This window comes from Episyrphus balteatus, chromosome 1 (genome assembly GCF_945859705.1).
Source record: "Episyrphus balteatus chromosome 1, idEpiBalt1.1, whole genome shotgun sequence".
Lineage (NCBI taxonomy): Eukaryota > Metazoa > Arthropoda > Insecta > Diptera > Syrphidae > Episyrphus > Episyrphus balteatus.
Window position 1 is genome coordinate 47182088 of NC_079134.1, and position 24496 is coordinate 47206583.

General features: G+C 31.5%; 2 protein-coding genes across 5 annotated transcripts in view; one reads left to right on the top strand and one right to left on the bottom strand.

Annotated features, from left to right (window-relative positions):
* Positions 1 to 2970: 2970 nt before the first annotated feature.
* The window catches only part of LOC129918116 (diacylglycerol O-acyltransferase 1), a 29092-nt gene continuing 7566 nt past the window's right edge, over positions 2971 to 24496 (bottom strand). For all 4 annotated transcript variants that reach the window (XM_055998476.1, XM_055998468.1, XM_055998495.1 and 1 more), the window contains exons 6-12: positions 4425 to 4533; positions 4202 to 4348; positions 3986 to 4139; positions 3763 to 3928; positions 3540 to 3706; positions 3371 to 3476; positions 2971 to 3310 (exon numbers count right to left, since the gene is read on the bottom strand). In XM_055998476.1, the coding sequence (XP_055854451.1) occupies positions 3074 to 3310; positions 3371 to 3476; positions 3540 to 3706; positions 3763 to 3928; positions 3986 to 4139; positions 4202 to 4348; positions 4425 to 4533 (1086 nt within the window). In that variant the 3' untranslated portion in view covers positions 2971 to 3073. The remainder of the gene's footprint in view (positions 3311 to 3370; positions 3477 to 3539; positions 3707 to 3762; positions 3929 to 3985; positions 4140 to 4201; positions 4349 to 4424; positions 4534 to 24496) is intronic.
* On the top strand, positions 11168 to 23002 carry LOC129918106 (exportin-2). The gene is made up of 9 exons (XM_055998456.1): positions 11168 to 11442; positions 11531 to 11682; positions 17270 to 17977; positions 18040 to 18523; positions 18588 to 18786; positions 18852 to 18955; positions 21532 to 21688; positions 21754 to 22054; positions 22116 to 23002. Exons 1-9 carry the CDS (start codon positions 11358 to 11360, stop codon positions 22833 to 22835), a joined length of 2910 nt encoding a protein of 969 aa, XP_055854431.1. The 5' UTR covers positions 11168 to 11357; the 3' UTR covers positions 22836 to 23002.

Below are 24496 nucleotides of genomic sequence, written 5' to 3' on the forward strand. Positions count from 1 at the left end.
AGCTTACTTTTTTGGTGGCGCTGTTTTTTTTCATGATAGTCAGCTATTACATGAAGCCTCAAGAGGCTTGACTCTTTTTTCTAATTTTCTTTTGATAATCATTCTGTGAGGCGCGTACTATTACACGATGCCTCTTGAGTCCAGGACTCAAATTTGACATTTCTCTTTTGATTTAAAATTTGTTGTTGTATTGCACCAAGAAGCAAAAAGAAATGAAAGAGAATGTTGAAAAAAGGAAAAGTGGAAAAAGAAACGTCAAAAAAGAGTCTTAGAATTCCGACCCACGGCCACGACTCTCTGGTCGGATAATTTTTTGTTTCATCTTTTTTCTCTTTTGCACTCATTACGTTTGAAAAGAGGCGCGCCTCTTGAGGCTTCATGTAATAGCTGACATAGTACTATAGATTTTATATACAAAGCACTAGGAGGATTCATTTGAATATTTTAAGTTTATTTCGTATGTCGTTTTTCTTTTCCAATAGAGATAAAATTCCCATACAAGTTATCGATAATTTGTATGGGATCCATTTTAGCTCGGCTAAAATTGTTGGATAATTTGTATGGGAGCTAAAATTTAGCGCGAGCAACATAGCAGCGTATACCAGGCTAAATGGCCAAACAAAATTTTGAAATTTATATCTTAAAGGCTTGGCCACACCGAAGGGTACATGCGGTAGCGTTACGGGTACTTGTATGAAAAAAATCCCAAACTGACACATCAACGTTCAGATGTGGAATTGTTTTCATACAATTACCCGTACCGCTACTGCATGTACCCTTCGGTGTGGCCAAGCCTTTAATATTAACCAGCAAACTACGTTAAGCCTGGTACGCAGCTAGCGCTAAATTTTAGATCCTCTACAAATTATCGAAAAATTTTAGCCGAGCTAAAATCTATCCCATACAAATTATCGACAACTTTTTTATCTCGGCTAAAATTTAGCGCGAACAGCGTACCAGGCCTTAGTAAGAAAAAAATTGATTGTATAGAACACGTTGCAGGTATGGGGAAAAAATAAAATTGAAAAATAAAAACAAAAACATACCTCGCAAAAATTTTATTAAAGTTTTTAAAATGTTCGGTCGCGAACTCGCATTGAACAAATTGGGCTTTTTAAACACATCTTGCATTTTTTTTTTATTAGGGGTATTCACGATCCGGTGCAACGAAAAGGTGTAAAATTGCTAAATTTTATTTACCTACTACTACAACTACAACAAACAAATTTTGCATCATTGTATTTTATTTTTGCAATAGGGTTAGGGTATAGCAAAAAAGTGCAAGAGTGTAAAAAAAAATGTAGTATTTGGCTGTTTAAGTTTAAGAAAATGCTACACTTTTGCAACGATACAAGACCATTTGCATCGAATCGTGAATACGAAAAAATACCATCGAGTATTCCGTCAAAGTCAACATAAAAAAATTCCAAATTAATTTAAAACTTAAGAAAAACAACAGAAAATAATTTTTAAAACAAAAAATAAATGAATTAAAAGTGTAAAAATCGTCAACCCATTGCTTTTGGAGTCAAGAAAAATGCACAGTGCAATAAAAAGTAAGTGACAAATGAGTGAAAACTCTTTAATCTTTCGCTAGAGCTGCGTACTGAAAAACGAAAAGCAAAACATAGAATTTCGTTTTGCTTCAGCTGCACTCTATAGGCTTAAACATCAACAAGAACTTAATTGAAAATTAGTTTTTGAGGCTTTATAGCCCAAAAACTAGACGTGATAGAATAAATCTGTAAATAGTTTTGAATTTAAAGTTCTTGCTCCTGACATTTTTTTGTTTTTTGCCGACTAGTGTTATTTATTATCCTCTTAAATATGAAATCTGCACTGAAAAAAAATTAAAACAATTTTTTTCAAAAAAAAAATGAAAAAAATTTTTTTTTTAATCATCATTCATAAAAATCATCTGTACCAAATCTAAAGAAAATCAATCCACCCGTTTAGGCTGTGGAAATGTGTACAGATGGACGCACAGACGCGGAATGGTGAGACCCACTTTTTTTGGAATTCTCCTTCATCTTAATGTTGGCTTTGATTAAAACCTCAAATTTTTTTTCGACACGAAACCAATACTTGCGCTATAGAGGAAGTACAAATAAAAGAGGTATTCAAGAAACGGTGTAACCTGGTAAACGTGGTATAATGGTAAATGTGTCAATTTTTTTTATGGATTTGACAATTCGTTTACCACTTTTACAGTTTTACCAGGTTTTGCAAATATAAAAACATAAATGTTATAGCAAATTAAACAAAATTGAATGGATAGTAAAACTTTTGGATATACAAAAAAAAAAGCATTGAAAAAAAGGTTTTTCAAATAAAATTTAAAAAATTTAAATTAGTTTTAATGCGAAATATTTTTTTTATTGGAAAACAATTTCAGCTGAGTTGAAATTCAATGAAATTCTTGCCTGTGCTGGAATTTTGAATCATTTTTTTCACAGTTGATTGTCCAATTTTTTTTCTTGCTCCAAAAGAGTTTTTTTACCTCGGAGAATAAAAAAAATTCGTTTCATTTCAGCTGCAAACTAGGCTTTATCTAGGATTAACCTGCTCTACCTGACAATGAATTCCTTAGCTTACCTTTCGAAAAGCCTAGTACGTAGCTGAAGCGAAACGAAAAAAATTGATGTCTCCAAAGTCAACAGCGAACATGTTAACAAAATGATTCCATCGGGTTTTAGCAGAGTAAGAATAATAAAACTTCAAATAAAAAAATTCAAGAAAAAACATCAGAAAATAAGTTTAAAAGCAAAAACAAAACAAATTTAATTTCGTTCAAGATTTCGTTACCGAAATTTTGTATGGAAAATTTCGTTTCGCTTCAGCTGCGTACTAGACTTAACAAATTAACAAATTGGTATCTTATGTTGTTACACGAAACTTTGCTTTTAATATCAACTAGTGCAAATCAAAATCAACCTTTTTTTTGTTCAATTTAAATAAAATTAAAAGAAATACAAAGTATAAATTCTTTATTATGAGTGTGTTAGCACAAGCAAAAAAGTCACCAACTTATAAATTATGTTAAATACACTTTTCTACAGGAACTCTTTCAATACTAACTATCATTGTATTCTTCACTTGTAAGGGCATCTTTGAAATGTGTTACCACGTAATCGTGATAGTACATCATAATACAAAGTGGTTGTCCCAGTATAATCGATGCCCAAACCACAATATTACCCATACGAGGACCAAATGTTCTTTGCATGGTTTTCGAGAAAGATGATAAGGGAATTTGACCCATCATACCCATAAATGCCCAAATTTTGTAAGTTTGTAGAGGTACACTTACCTAAAAATAAATAAAATCACAATAGAGTACAGACAATTGAGGATTTATTAAAGAACTTACCAAGTATTCATGGAAGAAAGCACTAATAAAGAAAACAATAACAGATGCTTTACGTGAAGAGTAACCCATTTGGACAACAGGAATGTATAAATGTCTTACACACCATCTGTTAGAAAATTAAAAGACAAATAAAATCATAACTATCCGTTATAATTCAAGGAAAAAGTACCTGTGGACGGGCATATTCCATGTCCTCCAAAAGGTGTCAATATTATTAGCATTCCACCAATCACAGTAGAAATTTCTATCGGCAAAGTGTAAAAGCTCACCGCACAAATTTAGAAATGAGTGAAATGTTAAATAAAAGAAGCACAACCACACAAGATGGTTAGGAACCTAAAAAGTTATCATAAGAAATATAATTAAATAAGACTCATTTTAAAAAGACCTACAGCAAGTTTAAGTAGCCTTTCAGTTGCCAAAACTACATCCATATTCGAGAATGGAATTAATGAGTTTCGAACTGATGGAATGATCCATTGTTGAAAGAGTGCCATTAGAACATTTACTCCAAAGATAACTTCCAAGAGACGTTTCAAAAGGAAACGCTTTCGAATTCTAAAAACAAAATTATTAGTTTTAAGATCTTTTAACTACTCAACTTATGATTAATACCTCGTAGTCCTTGGGAAATTCAGTTCGTAACAAAGTGTTGGAGCACCAAGGAAGTAAAAAAGATCTTTGTAGTTAAGATTGTTAGGATATTGTACTAATTTGGGGACATCTTTGTCAGTCTGTTTGGAATCATCGGAATGTCCGGCATGGTTTTCTAAAAAAAAATTTAAATGATATTTTACTAAATAAATGGTATTTTAACAAAGTACTACTTACGTAACTCAGCAATTGAGATACTTGGGCGCCGTTTACGGGGCTTTTGTTGTTCACGGAAACTTTTTCGACACCACATGTTGACTTGAACATAACTCCAGGTTTTTAAAAATAATATTGAGTATAGAAAACAGACTGTTGTAGCTCCAACTAATGATGAATTAAAGATAATTGTTTTTTAACATTATTATAGGCAGAAAGAAATTATTTTAAAAAATCAACTTACTTATACTAAATGCATGACCCTTGACATGCAAAATAACCATTGGCAGCAAGATAAGAACTAAAATGTTAACAATCTGTGAGAACATTCCAGCAGTTTCTGGAATTATATCCTGTGAATAGAATAAAAAAATATTTTAAATGTCTTTTTTGTCTGTAATGTTATTCAAAAAGACTGGTTAAAAATACAGCTAGTGAATTCATATTGTTCGTGAAGACAGTAAGTTTATAGCTTTAAATAACCCTTAATAGTATATGTATGATAAAGAAAGAAAAATGTTAACAAAGAATAATTTTCATTATTTTTTGTTTAAGCCTGGTACGCTGCTCGCGCTAAATTTTAGCTGAGATAAAATTCCCTTACAAGTTATCGATAATTTGTATGGGACTCATTTTAGCTCGGCTAAAATTTTTCGATAATTTGTATGGGAGCTAAAATTTAGCGCGAGCAGCGTACCAGGCTTTAATAGTAAAATGGTTTATATTAAGCATATCACAGTAAGATTTTCTATTAAATAAAAATGTATATCATGACGGAAAGTGCATATAGTCTCATGAATGCAGAACTATACCCTTAGTCCAAAATTTCGAATTTTCGTTTTTTTTCCTTTTGAGACGAAAGCCAATTGCGTTCTGCGCCTGCCTGTGTATTAAATCAATCTCCTGAATATTTTTGAAAATGTGATTTAGGCTAGTTCTGCATTATGCGGCTATATGTCAACTATATGGTTCCTCGTCATATTTTGAAGAATATGACAAAACAGTTTAGTTGATTTGAACATAAGTTAAAAAAAGCTTAACATAATTAAAGCCAATTTTGAAGAAAATAGCTTCTTTATTGTGTAATGTTAGAAATGTTTCAAATTTCAAAATTTTAGCTTTTTCTTCTTCCGTCTCTGAACTGGACTATCTTCTAAGATTTCAAGTCAAAATAAAATACAAAGTAAAAGTCCTATAGATATTTTTTGTAATGTAAAAACTTTATTTGACTTTACTAAAGTGAAATTGTTTGAAAAAAGACAGAGCGAACAATTAAAAAAAAAATAGTTATTCATTCACCACAGTGATACCTGACAAAATAAAAAAAAAGTTACTCATACGCCACAGTGGTACCTGACAAAGCAGACAAAGTTTTAGCTTATTCGAAATCGAAGCGAGTGAAAAATACGAGTCACTTTTCGCCAAAAATCGATTTAGTTGCTAAAAGTGAGTGAGTGAGTCAGCGGAATGAAATCTCTGATTACTCCCCTGATATTTCAACGGCGACTTGTTCAATGCCCATTTTTTCAAAATGTTGGAAAATCGATTTTTTAAGCTCAGATTGAAAATTTTTGATTGGTATTGATTTTTTGCTGAAAACCTTGATAATTTTGTTTTTAAAACACGAAACAGAACTTTTGTTTCTATTAGCTGCGTTCCTTTGGAAATATTTATCTACTTTTTAGTACTTAAAGTTGCTTTGAACTACTTTTTCAGTATAGCAAAGTAGATCAAAGTAGTTTTAAGTACTAAAAAGTAGATAAATATTTCCAAAGGAACGCAGCTATTATATTTTGATTTAGTTATTATTATTTATAAAAATCAAAGAGGAAGTTATTTTGGATTAAGGATATTGAACAATATAGAAAGTAGGAAATATAATTCCCAGTATTCAATGTAATACAAAAAAGAATTTATTGAACAAAAACGAAATAATAAACCGTTGTAAAAGCCTCTATTCAACAAAACAGTTCTCTGTAACTTGAACTAAAAAAAAAAAACGTTTCGATAAGTATCTTTTTGTTCTTTCTTCGAACAATTTGTTTAAAAAATTTTGCTTTAGCAGTGGTGGGTGGAAAATTGTTTTTTCTTTGAAAAAACAAAAACAAAAACCAAATCTATACTTTAGGACCATAAACTTTTACATTAATTTTGGCGTTGTTTTGTTATTAGCGTTTGGAGACAGCCATTTTGATTTTTTATTTTGATTTTATTAAATTTAACATGAAAACCTCCTTGTATTTTTTCTCAATTTTTCGAAAAAAACTTTGGCAATTTTGTGTTTAAAATAGTTCAATAATCTTATTAAAATTCTTTTCAGACCCTTCGTCGCTTCGATGCTTCTTGTTCAATGTCCATTTTTCAAAATTTTGGGAAATCAATTTTTAAAGTTCAGAATGAAAATTTTTGTAGATATTAGAAAATTTTTGTTTTTAAATGATTTTTTTTCTGCAACCATTGACAATTTTATTTTTAAAACATGTAATAGAAATAGTTTTTCTATTATTTTGAATTAGTTATAAATTAAAATAAAAAAGAAATCATTTTGGATATTATACAATGACATATATAGTGACAAAAATTTTTCAAAATATGTTGGATATTGATTAAAAAAAAACTCAATATTGAACAGCATAGAAGAAAACACAAACAAAAAAAAGAACATAAAGTGGATTGAGTAATATAGAACAAATAATGGTTTTATGATTTAAAGTTAAAAAGAAATTTCGAGAACACTTAAATGTCAAACACTGGGGTCGAATTATCGCACACGATTACGATCATACGTAAGCGTTTTGACTATTTCTGTCTCTATTTAATTAGTAGAAAAAGATAGGGACGCATAGAGACCATACGTTAACGAACGTATGCCGTAATTCGACCCCTGTTTTCTTTTGGTTCGAATCAAAATAATATGTGTTTAAATAAAAAGGCTATTTCGTCGCCTGAGAATTGTTTTGTCGTATACGCCAATTTTGGAATTTTGGGAAATCGCATTTTAAGGTTTGAGCTTCTATAAAAAAAAAACTGGCCGATAGATTTTTTTCAATTTTTAATAGAATATTTTGTGCGATATCTTCTTTATATTTATGTTGTCAAAATTATCACATCTAGTTTGGCTTTCAAATTATCGGGGTTTTTACCCAAAATCAGTTTGTCGTAAACGCCACCAAAATCAACTTTTTTTCCATCCCATACACGTACGACAAAGTAGACGCACGTACGACATTCCAATAGGTACCAAAACATACATAAAAAAGTAAATTTTCAATTTTCACAGTTCGTTTTTATTTATTAATTAAACATTTAAAAAATAGTGTCTTATTACATATTAGTAAAATAAATACATTAAAAACCAAGAATAAAACAATAAATATGACAATAAACATGGAAAAAAAATTAAAAAAACAATTTTTTAACAAAAACTAAAAGCCATTCTATGACTATGAAACATGAAAGAAACAACAAATAAAACAATAAAACCGCGAACTTTTTTCACTTCAAGACAGCGCGCTTGAACGAAGCGCCGCCCGCGACCGACCGTCGACTTGTTGTTCTTTTGTGCTCGATACAAGATCAATAAGTGTACAGCAATAAAACAATAAAACAGCGACCTTTTTTTCGCGAAAAAGGTGTTTTTGCGAGCGGGTGCAATAACAAAACTCACAGCAACCCTTTTTCGCTTCGTTCACGACAGCGCGCGTGAACAAAGAGGCGCCACGGCGAGGCGCCCATGACTACAGTCGACTTGTTGATCTTGTGTGATCGATAAAAGAGCAATAAAACAGCGACATTTTTTTCACTTCACTTCGTTGAAGACAGCGCTCGTGAACGAAGCGACAAGATCAATAAGTGTACAAAAATAAAACAATAAAACCGCAACCTTTTTTCACTTCTTTCAAGACAGCGCGCTTGAACGAAGTGATCTTGTGTTTTTGATAGAAGATCAACAAGTGTACATATTTATGAGCCACACCCACTTCCATATTGTGTCAGATCATTTCTTGCGACCGAGGATGAGGTCAAGATACTTGCGGCAGGAACAAACGACAAGAACCATTAATTAAACACAACATTTGAGATGTCTCTGAAATGCACTTTTTTCTTCCTTGCACCTCTAGGAATAAAGCAAAACCTCAAGTAGCGCAGAGCTTAATGCAGCCCATAGTTTTTAAAGTCGTTGTCCCTATAGCACATGAAGTCCTTATTTTCAATAAATACTTTTCTAGTAGGTATATTATATCTGTTCTATTTCGGATATATACCTACTTTTACATACATGTAAGAAAAAACAATTTTAAAATTTCTTTCGAAATTTTCTACCGTATCGGTTTTGTACGACGTACGACAAACCAATACTGAAGAAAAAAAAGCTGAAAAATACATAGAATTTTTGTCGTAAACGCCAAAAGTTGGCGCTTACGACAAACCAACGCTAATCCAATGCTTATTTTGTGGATATACGACAAAATGCACACTAATTATCTCAGTAACGGTAAACGATAGGACAAATCTGATAACAGAAATGAAAAGAGAACGTTCTAAAACCTATTACTACATATCCAGTTTAAAAAAGTCCATTTTGGCGTTTACGACAAAACAACTCTCGGGCGACGATTTGTTTCTAAATTCAAATCTTTATTTTTTCAAAAAGTTAAAAAAAAATTATATATATTAATTTTTTATGAACGTTAAACAAATCAGAAATTCGTTTTCTTAAGCTTAAGTTCTAATTTTGAACTTTATAACAGTAAACACATTTAATAAAAATAATAAAAAAAAAATAACAAAATAGACATGAGGGAAGTTCATACTCATGAACAAAACATCCAAAAAAGTGGATATTGGACAAAATAGAAATTATGAAATTCTTTTTTTGAATTATACTTCCATATGTTAGTGGGTTCAAATCATAACAAACAAAACTGTTTTACAATTATGAAAATTAGACGGTGCTAAGATATCACCCGTTACTGTCTTTGACATTTTTTGTCAAAAATTAAATTTTCACTCTATAGAAATGTTGGAAACGAAAAAGGAAGTAAGCTTGGATAAAATTTAATATCTTATTTCTAGATTTATTTCGAAAAAAAAATCATTTCAAACTTCTGGCTTTTGTCCCTTTTAAAATGTCAAAAATTTGATAAACTTATCGATTCACAGTACGCAACTCGAAAAACGAAATTTTAACCTTTTCGTTCAAGATTTCACTGTGCTATTTTTTTATGGAAAGTTATCGTTTCAATTCAGCTGCGTACTATAGGTTTTAAGGCTTTAGGATTTTTTCCGTTTCGCTTCAGCAGCGTACAAAGCTTTAAAGCATAGTACGCAGCTGAAGTGAAACGAAATAAAAACTCATTTTGGCTAAGAAAAATGTTTTCGTTTCGCTTCAGCAGCATACTGGGCTTAAAATAATAAATTCCAAAAGTTTTTATTTTTTAACTTTTGATCAGCAATTTAGGTTGAATACTCATATGGGCACTTGTGCTCGTAGAGTTTGATTTGAAAGAGGCAAAAATCATGATACAACTAAACAGATAGCGCACTCCCCAACTAACATTTCAGCTTCGGTTAAGGTATTACAAAAGCTACATTTCAGCTTCTTTTAAACTTTAGTAAGGTTGTTGGGCATGGAAAAAGGAGAACGTTATACAAGTTTGACCCTCTATAAGAATCTTAAACGAAGCTTTACCGAAGCTCTACAGAAGCTTTGAGGTTTGACAGATAGCTTCGGAAGAGCTTGTATAGCTCTTTAATACATGTCTTATCGAAATTAAAAAAAAAAAAACAACTACAAAAACAAAAAAGAATTCTTTTTTAACTGGTTTTAAATCATGAATTTTATCTTTTGATCTGATATTATATATAACATTCCTTTCGTTTTTAGTATATCTATTAATAATAATTTTAAAAGTATATAATTTTTTTACCACACCCAGGAATCGAACTTCGTATCTGCTTGGTGGTAGTCCATCACTCTACCCACTCGGCCATCCTAGTATATTCAATAATGAAATCAAAAACTTATCAGTTCAAATAGCAAAAAAATGTCCGAGCTAAATTATTCAATGTCAAAACCAAAAAGTGTACGAGCTAGATTATTTAATATCAAAACCAAAAATCAAATACAAAACTTGGTAACTTCTGTAAAGCTTCTATAAATTCATTAAACAGGCTTATACGAAAAACAAGTTTTTTTCGTTTAAGTTTCTTTAACAGTATTTAAACAACTTATTAGAAGTTTTTAAACAAGTCCGAACTTCTATAAGCAGTTAAATTCAGAAGCAAGCTCAATACAAGCTGTATAGAAAGTAGATCCTGCGAGATTTAAATTTATAGAAGCTGTTGTGCTAGTTGGGGTTGGGTCGCGTTTATAATTTTGTTTCGTTCTGCGCATCTACGTCACAGACTCTCAAAGAGTTTGACATTCCTCCTTCAGCATAGGAATTCAAAGTAAATCATGTCTGTATTTTGGTTTGCAGTTTTCTTTTTTATATTAAAATGTTAATGTACATTTATTTTTTCACAAATCGATTTAAAAGTTTAAAAAATTGTTTTTTTTTTTTGTCGATTAAAGCAATTTGATGTTGTTTTCATCAATAAATGTCACCTTAAAGTAAATACCAAATGCAATAACAACAGAAATTAGAAAGAAATCCCGCCAAAAATACCTACTTGCCTCAACTCAGTGAAGTCAGCGAGGCGCATAAAAGTGTGAAAACCAACACCAAAACATGAGCAATTCCATATCTTTAGTAGTTGTATCATGGCAAAAAAGCCATTCTAGAATGAAAGGAGAAGTACAAAATCGAAAAAAAAACTTCGGAAAAAAAAAAATTGTTCGTAAAATGCATTTGTAATAGTGTAACCTTCCCATTATTTCTTTTTATTTCACGAAACACACCCATCGAATATGACCTCATTTTTTCACAACCATCCCTGATTTTCATTTTGACATTCGCTCTAATCTAATCTCAACCGTAGCTAACTTCACTCGAAATTTAAATCGCAAACGACAAGCAAGGCGGCAAGCTGCATTCCATTGCTGCAAAAAAAAAAAAAGAAAATTGCTTTCCTTGTTGTAAGAAGAAAGAAAAGTGTCCCAGTGTTCTAATTAAGTTCACTCATTTATCAATTTCATTTTCTTGGAGTATAATTAAAAAAATATTTAATCGAAATGGAGATCAATGAAGCAAATTTACAACAATTGGGAGGATATTTGCAGCAAACATTAAGTCCAGATCCAGCTGTCAGAAGACCGGGTAAGAAAAGATAAAGAAAAGATTTTTTTTGCAAATTCCCAAAAAAAAAATCCCGTTCTTATAAATTTTATGAAATTTTATTTTTTAGCGGAAAAAATGCTCGAATCGATTGAAGTCAATCAAAATTATGCTGTTTTATTGTTGAATTTGATCGACAAACAAGAAGTCGATATAACTATTCGAGTTGCCGGGGCAATAGCATTTAAAAACTACATCAAACGAAATTGGGTTGCACATGAGGTGAGTATTCCAAATTGAGTTGGATTCATTTTAACTTAAAATAAGATTTTTAATCAAATTTAGTTCACGTTCAAATTAATTAACCTACAAGGTTATTTTATAAGTGGACTGTTAATTTTCTAGAACAATTTAATAGTTGTGCGGGACCATTTGAAGGTCAACAAAGAACTGCATCATTTTGTCAGCATGTTAGCTCCTGTTAGGGCATTTATGACTAATTTTTCGGTCCGATTTTTAAGTTAATACAGTAAAATTCTGATGAGTTACATTTATATGAAGAATGTAGTTCTGAGTTAACTCAGTATGGACAAAATGATTCTTAATTATTATTTTAGGTAGATTATTCCTGTTATTTAGATTGCATAGCTAAAATAGTCTACTTAAGTTTGTTCAATAGAACATGTCAATTATTCCACAGAAAGAAATTTATATAGAATTCCTTTCAAATACAAAATTGAACTTCAAGTAATCTCGAGGCAATTTTTTTGTAAAGCGAAACGAAATTTTCCATACAAAAATAGCACAACAAAATCTTGAACGAAATTTAATTTTATTGGTTTATGTTTTAAAACATGTTTTCTGATGTTTTTTTTTTAAATTTTTGATTTGTATTTTTATTGGCTGTATTCCTTTGGGCTCAGCAAAGTACTTTTTATTTTTAGTACATCTGAATCCATTCAAAGACATTTTTTCTATAGAAGAAATGGAGTTGAATACAACCAGCAGTACTTAGCAGCAGTGTTGCCACAAGCTGAAATGAAAAGTCGCTAGATTGGGCGAAATTCTGGAGACAAAAAGTCGCTAGAAAAAGTTGTAAAATAAAGCTCAACAAAAATTTAATTTTGAATAACTTAATTTTTTTTTTTTTTTTCAAAAATTCAAAGTTATTTAACAAACGAACTTAGGGCTAGATCCAAAAAACAAATAAAGGTAAAACAAAAAAAATTCAGTCTCATTGTTAATAGGTACTTAGATATCTAGATATTTCTTAAATCTTTTGGAATAAAATACTTAGTATTACACATACAAAAAGATCACTATCGATTTCTTCAATATTCTCAGTTGCAATAACTTCAACAGAATTATTTTTAAATACATTTGTTTTTAAAACGATTTCTGGTAGTTCATAGGTATGACAGTTTTTGTTAAGTAATTTAAGCTGATTTCGAATAAGAATAATAGAATTTAAATTTTTTGTTGACAATTTATTTTTGGTTTTATTGTTCACAAGGTTCATCGTACTAAAAATGCGCTCAACTTCAGCATTAGAATGGGGAAGTGACATCACAGTTCCAGCTAGCTCAAATAATTCTTGATAAGTATTGACACCGGCTTCATCTTTGTACTTTGAAACTTCTCCCCAAATTTAAAACTATCATGCAGTTCTTTTCATTGCACAAAGTAAATATTTGTCCACTGCTTTAAGATCTCAGATCTCAGAAATGCTTGGCTTCAAAAGTCACTAGAAAAGTCGCTAGAAATAATCTAGCGACATCAAAATATTTTTTGTCGCGGAAGAAGTTGAAATGTCGCTAGATCTAGCGACAAAGTCGCTAGAATGGCATCCCTGCTTAGCAGTAGATACTTAAGGCCAAAGGAACACAGCTATTATTGTGACTTTCTCATTATACCCATATGGAATTTTTCAGTCAACATGTTCGCTGTTGACTTTGGAGATTTCAAAATTTTTCGTTCCGATTCAGCTGCGTACTAGGCTTTATAGACAATAGGTGCGACCCAACAAAAGAGATTTCTGAGGGCTCAGAGATTTTTTAAGTGAGACAAAAAATCTCCGTTGAGCGCTCACTTTTTTTTCTGAGATTTCTAAGACGAACATTTTTTGGATGCATTTCTCAGTTTTCTTTCTTTTTCTTATTGTTTTGACACTTGTTTGATAAAACAGCTGTATGTTCGACATTGAAATTGGTGGCGTGAACTAATACATAATAGTGCTAAAAACATGAAAAATTTAATGAAAATTTGAAGTAGCTTGCTTCACGAAATAATTAATTTAAAAATTATTTTTGTTTTTTCACAATTGAATGTTCGTTGTTGAATTTGAAAAAAAAAATTGGATTCATGTGAGAAACTTGTCCCATCAAATTATTTTGCTCTCTTTTAAAATGACATTGAGCATTGAGAGATTTTTTCTTTGTGGTACGCGCCTAATGTGTCGAACATGATTTATTAAAAAAAAAATCACTTTAAATTCGCTTTTAAAATACAAAGCATAAATGGCGCTAAAGATGAATTAAAGCATAATTTTGTTCTTGAGACTCTCTAAGACAGACGGAAACAAAGCTTTGCCATCAAAAGATAGAGTTCTTTCAAAGGTAAACGTGGTTAATAGAGTAAATCTTCTGATTCACGTGAAACATATAGAATAGGGCTGATAATGATGTTTTGACTACAGTTGCTTAAGTATTATGGGAGCTTTCTCGTAACATCAGAATGGTGTTGCTTATGGAACTCAATTTACAGACATAGTAGCGCAAAAAATATGTAGCAAACAGATATGGCTGCAGTGGAGGCTGATTCCACTTTCACTTAAGCCATAGAACATGCATATGTATGTATTTTTAGCGCTCTTATATACAGATTTTGCAATTTTTAATTTTGACTTAAAAACTACATCATAATTCATGTCCCTCAGTTGGACGAATGATATTTGCTCGCTTGCTTAACATAAGATGATTAAAAATTGTCAAATAAAATCAAATTGTGAATAAATAATTTTCATACTGCCCTCAAAATTGCTTTAAAATTTTTAATATATTCTCAGATTGAGGTCAAGCTCTTGAACTGAACGCGACTGAAATCTCTATGTGATATCTGATATTTAACAATATTAGAAATTTTTGTGAGGTAGTTGAAAATGATGGGGTGTTTTTTTTTTTTTTTGGCAAAGCTATCTGCAGTAGGATTTCCCAAATATCATAGGCACAAAGCCAAAACCGCGAATCTGCATTTTTGAACATTTTCACTTAATTGCATTATTTCTAAAAGAAGTACAAAAATCTAAAATTGCTGAAAATTTGACATATTTTTTAGAAATATTTGAAGGTGCAAAAAACCGTTGGATACCCTAAGTCCAGTTTTGGGAGTGTTAAGGAATTTTGTATAGTCAAGGCAAGAAGCTCTTCAGAATGTGATAGATCTCCGCGCATGAGATATGCAGGGTGTCCCAAAAGTAATGGTCCAACAAAAATTTTTTTGAATGAAAAACTAAAGAGCTCTCAACATTTTTGGAAAACCGAAAGCATTTATTGAAATTTGGAAAAATTTATTATATTATGAGATATTGATACAATTTTTTTAAGTAAAAAAACAAAATTGCCGTGCAATGGCCAAGTTCAGAAAAGTACATATTTATAATCAAAAAAGAAATTTTCTTCCAATAAAATATATTTATAGGCATTGCATGAACCTAAATTTAGTAAGAAAAAGTGTAAAATAAAAATTAGAGACCAAAAAAAAAACGAAAAAACACGATGTTTTTTTATAAACAAATTGTTGAAAAAAAAAATATTTATTGTAAAAATTTTATTGAACTTTTAGGTTCATGCAATGGCAACGAGTAATTTGCAATTTATTTCAAGTCGATAGCTTCATTAGTGTTTAAGGTACGTTGCACGGCGCGAAAAAAAATCGCGTTTCGAGAAAATTGCCTTTAAATTTTTCGTTTTCGTACTATGGTAGGTTTGGAGCGCATGAGTTTCGGGACTATCTAGGGACTTTTGAGGCTTCATTTGAAGCTAAGACTGAAAATAGTTTCTTCGGTTGATAAATTAATTTATTAGGCAAAAAAAAATTAGTCAACTCTTATCTGCATTTGTAGAGAGACAAAAATTTCAGTTCAATTAAAATTAAAAACCATAAAAAAATAAGACTGAAAAAAAAAATTTCAAAAATTTCTTAAGTCGACATAAGCTACTCTGTCTTATTGCCACAGAATTAATTTTTGTTTTTTACAATTCATTCATTGAAAAACTAAAATATATAATTGGAAAATATTTCATTTCTACAAATTAAGTAACTGTTTGAAGTTTAAATAAAACTCAATTTCCAACTTTTATTTTAGAACACTGTAAAAAATTCGTAGTTTATTATTTTAGAAACTTGGTCTGTTATTGTAGTTTCCAAAAAGTATAAAAGTTCCCAAAGTTGAATTTAACGAAAGATGATATTGCAATTTGAATCTAACAAGAGGATTTTTCAGAGTAAAAAAAAAAAACAAACAAAAATAAACACACTCGAACAACAGATATTTTATTTGAACAAAAGTATCTATTTCTGTTTATTTTTTGCTCTGAATAACCAAATTCAGTTAAATCCAAATTAAATTACAAACAAAAAAAAAAAAAAAATAAAAAAAAGAACAAAATATGGTGAAACTTAACATGAAGCCAACAAGCAAAAAAAAATTCAATGAGTTTTGTTAAGAATTTTCATAGTCGGTAATTAATTCATGATTCTGAATACTTTGATCTGGTAAATGTAAACATAGAAACAGAGGCCAGATTCTTTAAAAAACTAAACCAAAACGATTTATTGGTTAAGTTATATGAAGTTTTATTTTTACCCGATACGGCTAAGGTGTCATTCTAGTACCAGAGGTATACACGAAACGTCGACCTTAATGCAGCAGTGCCATATTGACTTAACGAAAGTTTCTGATAAACTTTTATACCTGCAAAATTTATTTTAATAAAAAGAATTGTTTAAAAAACGGCCGTCTTGTGACTATGCTTTTTTACTACGATGCAACTGGTATTATCATAATGATTTGTAGGCGATGATTTCTAACGTTTTTAACATATTTAATGCTTGAAGTTGGAAGATACCACACGTTGGGAAAGATAACAACTCCAAAAAACACGGTTTTCCTGGAGAAGTAAAATAGGGAAATCATAAAATTAATTTTACTTATAAAACAAATGAAACAAAACTTGAATCGATGATTGTTAAAACAACATAAGTGATTTTTTTATTTTTTTCTAACGTGAGACCAAAACCGCTATAATTTAAATAGGCTACGGATTTGTATATTATAATAATCAATATTAACACTTGGAATGTCAATTGAGGTATTAAACTTTTCAAAGCTTTGAAAATTTGACCACCACATAGAAATTTTTAGCGTTTTTGTCTTTCTTAGTTTTGCAGATAAAGTCATGCCCATTCGGGATGAACTTGAGCTAGCCAACTCGAATATCGACTTAATTCAAAATCGCCACTTTTTGAGTTGTAAAACTATCTTTCTCAACGTGCGATATGTAGATGTCGGCCTTGGAATGTAGAATGTCTTCGTAAAAAGTGTCTTTCTTGACTTGATTGCAACTTTTCGAAAGAAATACTTCTTCATCAAGAAGTGTCCTTTGGCAAAATATTAAAAAAAATTTTCCTACTTATTAAAGTGAACAAATCTTACTTAAAAAAACGAAACAACACCCAAGAAATTAAAAAAATCTGCAAAATCTCTTAAAAAGAATGAAATCTATTGCTTTGATTCAAGTATTAATGCCACTACCAATTTTGAGGTATCAATTTAATATGTCAATGTTTGTTTTTTATTTTTTAAACCTAGGATACCGGCGGACCAGATAAAATCCACGAAGCTGACCGCAATGCAATCAAATCACTCATTGTCACTCTGATGTTACGTTCACCAACTGCATTGCAAAAACAATTGAGTGATGCCGTCAGTATCATTGGGAAATATGATTTCCCTAAAAAATGGCCTCAGCTGATTGATGAAATGGTTGATAAATTCTCCACTGGCGACTTTAATGTCATCAATGGAGTCTTACAAACAGCTCACTCTTTATTCAAACGTTATCGTTTTGAATTTAAATCTCAGTCGTTGTGGGAAGAAATCAAATTGGTATTAGATCGTATGGCCAAGCCACTTACAGATCTTCTACTTGCCACAATGAATTTAACTAAAGTCCATGAGAATAATGTTGAAGCTTTAAAAGTAATTTATGGCAGTTTGGTGTTGGTTTGCAAAGTTTTCTATTCTCTAAATTCACAAGATTTACCCGAATTCTTTGAGGATAATATGCAAACTTGGATGAATGCTTTTCATGAGTTGTTAATAACTGATGTAGCTTGCTTGCATACTGGCGATGACGAAGAAGCTGGTGTTTTGGAACATTTGAGATCACAAGTTTGTGAGAATTTGGGTCTATACGCACAGAAATATGATGAGGAATTTGGCACTTATATGCAACAGTTTGTAACTGATGTTTGGGAGTTGCTTGTCAAAACTGGAATACAAACTAAATATGATGCTGTGAGTTTTTGAGACCTCTCTTACTTAAACAAGTTAAATAAAATTTCTTTTCTTTCTTTCAGTTGGTTTCAAATGCTCTTCAATTCCTCTCAGTTGTTGCCGAACGCAATCATTACAGAACTCTCTTTGAGGATCCCAAAATTCTGGCTAGTATTTGTGAGAAAGTTGTTATTCCCAATTTGGACTTTCGTACCTCCGACGAGGAATTATTCGAAGATAATCCCGATGAATACATTCGTCGTGATATTGAGGGTTCTGATATTGAAACACGTCGTCGTGCAGCTTGTGATCTTGTCAAAACACTCAGTCAGAATTTCGAATTGAAGATCTTTGGTATTTTTGGCCAATATTTGGAAATTTTGCTGGCAAAATATGCTGAAAATCCTACAGCCAATTGGCGTGCTAAGGACACAGCGATATATTTGGTAACATCGCTTGCCTCAAGAGGTGGAACTCAGAAACATGGAATAACACAAGCTTCAGAGTTGGTGCCTCTACCGCAGTTCTGTCAACAGCATATAATTCCAGAACTCGAAAGGCAAAATAGTAAGATAATTATTTAAACAAAAAAGTATGTTTGGAAACCAATTAAAATATTTTTAAATTTTAGTAAATGAATTGCCTGTACTCAAATCGGATGCCTTGAAATTTGTTATGATATTCCGCAGTCTGTTGGGACCACAGACAATTGTCGCGTGCATTCCTCATTTGATTCGTCATTTGCAAGCCGAAAGTGTTGTTGTGCATAGCTATGCAGCTTGTGCTATTGAGAAAATACTTATTATGAGAGATGAAAGTAATAGTCTTTTGTAAGTTTATGACTTTGGATGTCAAGATCGATGGACATTTTTTTAATTTTTGTTTATTATTATAGGGTTTCATCGGCTGTTTTGGCACCATATACAAATGATTTACTTGGAGCATTATTTGGCACATTGAGCTTACCTGGTTCACAAGAAAATGAATATGTAATGAAGGGTAAGTCAATAACATTTTTTTAGTTTTCTTATTGAGGGAGTAAAGATAAAGTTAATCTTAATCATGCCATCTAATATGCCAATTAATTCAACAGAAATCAGTTAAAATTAGTAAAATATTTTTTTCTAAAAAAGAAACAAAATTTCTGACCAACGGGTGCTACTTTGATATTCCTATGCTTTTTCGTTTGCTGAAAACAAAACTTAACGTTGATTCCGAGCTCAAATATATTTGAACAAATCTCATCGATCCGTCAGTATGCAACTTGATGGCGATGGAAACAACACTCTGTTGATAAGCCTATCCCTTCTGTTTCGTTTTTTACTTTATTCAAAACCTTTAATTGAAATTGTATTTATTGATTATGATACAATCACTTTCCGATATGAAGGTGTAATTTATAGACCTTGAGAGCGATTCTGTCTTCTTGGCATCTCATTTCACTTTAATGTTCGATGCAAGTTGGTCTTCGAATATTTGGGTTGTAACCTTATGTCATAACAGGTTTTTGAGAATTTCTTCTTTTTTCTCGATTCAAAACCTTTTATTAAAATTGTGTTTATTGATTATGATACAATCACTTTTCGATATGAAGGTATAATTTGTAGACCTTAAGAGCGATTCTGTCTTCTTGGTATCTCATTTCACTTTTATGTTCGTCTTCGAATATTTGGATTGTAACCTTATGTCATAACAGGTTTTTGAGAATTTCTTCTTTTTTCTCGATGTCGAGGAGTTCATAACCCTCCCACGTATCTGCCACACACTAGTGATCCGCTTTTGAGTTGACCACAGAAAACGGCGTGAGCCTCTCAGTTTTCTATTGTTCCATTTCTGAAGCCAACTAAATTCTGGTCTTTTTGCATTTGCTTGTACCAGGTATTTTTAAGGGTTACCTTTCTTCGTTGTGAATTCTCTGTAATTTTGAAATATGTATCTTTTAGATATCAGTTTCTTGTCTAGTGTTACATTTCCATAGATATTTTATCTCCTTCATCATTTCATTAACGTTTTAAGGTTTCAATCATGATTTTATGTATTTATAATAAATGTGTGTAATTAGTTGCTTTTCTTCTTAAATTTCGTACAGAAAATTTAAAATAATTTGTAGAAGAGTTTAGGAGAAAAGCGGCACTCATTGCAATTCCTTGAAAAACAAAAATGGAACTTAATTTCAATGAACCCATATGTACTTATGTACTTGTTAACATAATCAATATTCTTCGGAACATTACATTAAAAAAAAAATCGGCCCTCGTTTTGAATAGTGAATTGAATGTTAGACTTATATTAATTGCCAACGTTCAATTTAGCTAGTATTCTGTAATTCGATATTTTATAAAGGGTGTTTTTTTTTTAGAGATATAGAACTTCTTATAGGGATATCTGTCAAACTAGCTGTCATATGAATGAAGCTTGTTTGTTTCTAAGCATACATTGGCAAATCACTTTGCAAAGACTCACACTAGAACAAAGTTTAGAAATTGTAGAAATTTATTTCCAAAATTTAAACAGAATTGCAGTTTTTGAAGTAATCGAAAATCAACTACATCAACAAAAAAAAAATAATAATAAATACAAACTGGATGGATGGAAATAACATGTAAAAGTCGTTCATTTGACTTTAAATCCGAAAACTGTGCCAACATTACTGTGAATATTGAACGGTTCATGCAAATGATTCGTGATTTTTTATTTCAATGCAAAACGTTTGGCTGAGAAATTGTTCCAAAAAGAAGTCTCAGCATGCCATACAGCACGTGCAACCATCACTCTGTTGAGCCAAACATTTGGCTACCAAGACATGTACATATGTAATAAAATGTTCCTGTGAATTTGAAAATTTTCGTTCGTGTAATTTAAAAATTTTAGACTACTTTTTGTGGGGGTACGAGAAGTCTCTGAATATTCTGATAAACCAGTATTATTAATAATTTAGAAACCAATATTCGACGCACTATTGACTTAATAATAAGCGGCAGGATGGGTTAATAAACATCAAATTTCGTGAGCCAACATTTTGGTAATCCCATCAGATTTCTTGTGTTTTATTTTTAAAGAAAGCTATACTTTCCAATTCCTCACACCAATCTTTAAAAGTGAATTTTTGTTTTCATATGCGTGCATCATACTTTTGCGACACTAAAAACAAAAGTTTGTCTGCTATATTGCGCCTAAATCTGGGAGACATTTTTTTTTGTCGGTTTTTGAAATGAATGCTTAAATTTCCTTTTCCGCGTTCAATTTATGTTAAGAATGATCTCTATCTGTAGCGACTATTTTAATATATCCATATCCCTCCGAATATTGAAGTTTACCGAAAAAAAAGAAGACTATCCGTCATTTAGTTCACCTTTTCTTACGTTATCGCCATAACGAAAAATAATCGCAGTGATTTGTATTTTTAAAGGACATCCCTGTCTTAATTTCTTTTCAATTTCCATCAAGCATTGTACATGTGGTTTAAAATTTAAGTCAATTGCAAAATGATTGTGTGTGTTTGTGTGCGTGAGTTCATTTCTCTATTGGTTACATCTTTTTTCCTATATCTGTAATATATTATTTTTTTATTTCAGCAATAATGAGAAGTTTCAATACTCTCCAAGGCGCAACTATGCCTTACATGGCTGTCGCACTTCCCCGACTCACAGAAATACTTACACAAGTGGCCAAGAATCCATCGAAACCACATTTCAATCATTATCTGTTTGAAACATTATCATTGGCTATCATGTAAGTTATCATTTAATTTGTATTCGAAAATTTCCTTTTACCAAAAATCATTGTTTTTTTTTCAGAATTGTTTGCAAAACTGAAGCAGCTGCTGTGAGTTCATTTGAAGAAGCTCTCTTCCCAGTTTTCCAAGGCATTCTTCAACAGGATATTTTAGAATTTATGCCATACGTTTTTCAAATGCTCTCTCTTCTGTTGGAAATTCGCGAAGGTATTGGTTCCATTCCAGAGCCATATTGGGCTCTATTCCCATGTTTGCTAGCTCCAGCACTTTGGGACAGACCTGGCAATGTTACACCTTTGATTCGTCTTATTTGTGCATTTATCAGACAGGGATCTCAACAAATCAGTTCCTTGGGTAAATTGGTAAGAAACTACATAAAACAACACTTGCTTTGCATTATAATGATTTGTGAATTTTTTTTAGAATGCAGTTTTGGGAGTTTTCCAAAAAATGATTGCATCCAAATCAAACGATCACGAAGGATTTTATTTGATGCAAAATCTTCTGACATATTACCCGCTTCCAGAACTTCAAGAAAGAATGCGTCAAATCTTCGCTCTACTCTTCCAACGTCTGTCACTTTCTAAGACCACAAAATACGTTCGCGGTCTCATTGTGTTCTTTTGCTACTACACATCCAAGTTGGGTGCACCATCACTTGTCGAATTGGTTGATCAAATTCAAAATGCCATGTTCGGCATGGTAGTCGATCGAGTCTTCATTCCAGATATGGCAAAAGTCTGCTCGGAAATGGATCGTAAAATTGTAGCCGTTGGCATATCTAAAATACTATGCGAATGTCCAGCGATGTTGGGAGCGCCTTATGTCCAAAATTGGTCACGACTTTTGGCGGCTTTGGTGGAAATGTTTGAATTGCCGCCAGATCAGTCGACCTACGATGGCGATCATTTTGTAGAAGTAGATGACACACCTGGATATCAAGCAGCTTTCTCACAGTTGAACTTTGCCCAGCCAAAGAGTCAGGATTTCTTGGCCGATATTCCAGATGGAAGAAAGTTCCTTGCAATATCGTTGGCTAAGTTATCGCAGTCTCGTCCAGATGTACCCGGATTGATTGCATCCATAGGAGATAACCATAAGCAAGCTTTACAGAAATATACTCAAAGTGTTCGAAATGGTTAAGATGCAATTTATGTTTTTTTTTTTTTTATCATTTTTCATTTAATGTTTCAAGTTAAAATACTTATTAATTTCGATCTTGTTAATTTTTGTCCATAGTCAGACTATGTGATTGTTTATTTTTGTATTTGCTAAAGTTAAACCAGTAAATTATATTTAAAAATACACAATTTACTTTTTTATTGTTTATGAAGAGTGGTTGCCTTTGTGGAGTCAATTTTGGTTTTCATTAAGTATGAGAAAAGTGAGAGGTGCTTTTTTTGTATCCACACGAATAAGTGATAGTGACAGTATAAAAAACATAACCAAATTGACTTGCTTCATGTCTAAAAAAACACGTATTTTGAATTTGAATGTGAGAAAATATTTTTCAAAAGGGATGTTAATGATGTAGGGGTATTCAAGTGTTTTTAATTTGATTATTTACCAGCACAGATACAAAATTTTCGAATTTTGTAGAAACGATTTTATTCGATTTCAGAATGAGTCAGTTTTTGAGTGAAACCTATCGAAAACGACATTACTTTTAAGGCCCACTTATAAAAGGCATGAGTCTGCATGGCCTAATATAGAAACGGTATGTGTGACTGACCGAAAACGTGCCCTGAACCGCACGCCATGTGTTGATTTCTCAAAGTTTTATTAAATTAACCTGGAGTGAATTAATTTTTGGAATTCTAAATGAATATTCCGACTTGGCTATGATAACGCGATAAGATTATTAAAAAAGAGGAATAAGTTTTCTTATGATTATATCATCGTTTTAACTTGGTTACGCTTTCCTATAAAAGGCCAATATGCTTTTCATTAATTTCATAAACATCGGCTTTCTAAGATTTTTGGGGATAGGTAAAGAATGTCCAATTAAATACATATACATATCTACAAAGTTTTTATACTTGGAAACAATTTCGAAGTGAATCCTTTTTGACTGGATTTAATATGCCGTGTTAACTAGAAGTGACGTATGTATCTACTATATTTTGGAAATTTATTTGGAGAATTTACAAATTAAACCCATTTGAAGAAGAAAAAAATAAAACGAATCGGCTTTTGTCGATCATAATAATTAGGGAAGGTCATGGTTCGGATGACAAAGATCATCATTGAATTAAAAAACACGTAAACACCTTTAGGTGTTTCTTCTGAAATCGGTGTTAAAGATGCAGTTTAGTACTGGTTCAAGGTCCATTTATGTTAAAAAAGTCATGCTTGAACCAAACTTGATCCACAGCTAATACGCCGAAATCTAAGAGTTAAATTCCTGAACCGAGAGTTACCCACGTTTGTGCAACTGGCCCTTAAAAGACTTGATACTACTTATGGAGGCTATTTCATCGAAAACGAATCACCAGCACGTTTGTTATCACTCGTTGCTACCTACTTATAAAATCTAACTGCTCTTCTTAGCTCTGGAATTACTTGAGTTAGTTAGTGAATTAATTGAGTTAGTGCTGATGATGAGCGCCACCGAGGCGATCGAAATGCATTCACGTGTAAGCCATTTATTAGCGTGAAACAATAAAGTGTTTTTATTTTTTTTTTGTAATTTTTGTTCGAAAAAGTTATATGATTTCACGAAGGTCGAATAATTTTTATTGAGATTAAAGAAACGGACAAATTGAAGTAAAGGTGTATAATGAAAACAGTTCCCATGTGTACAC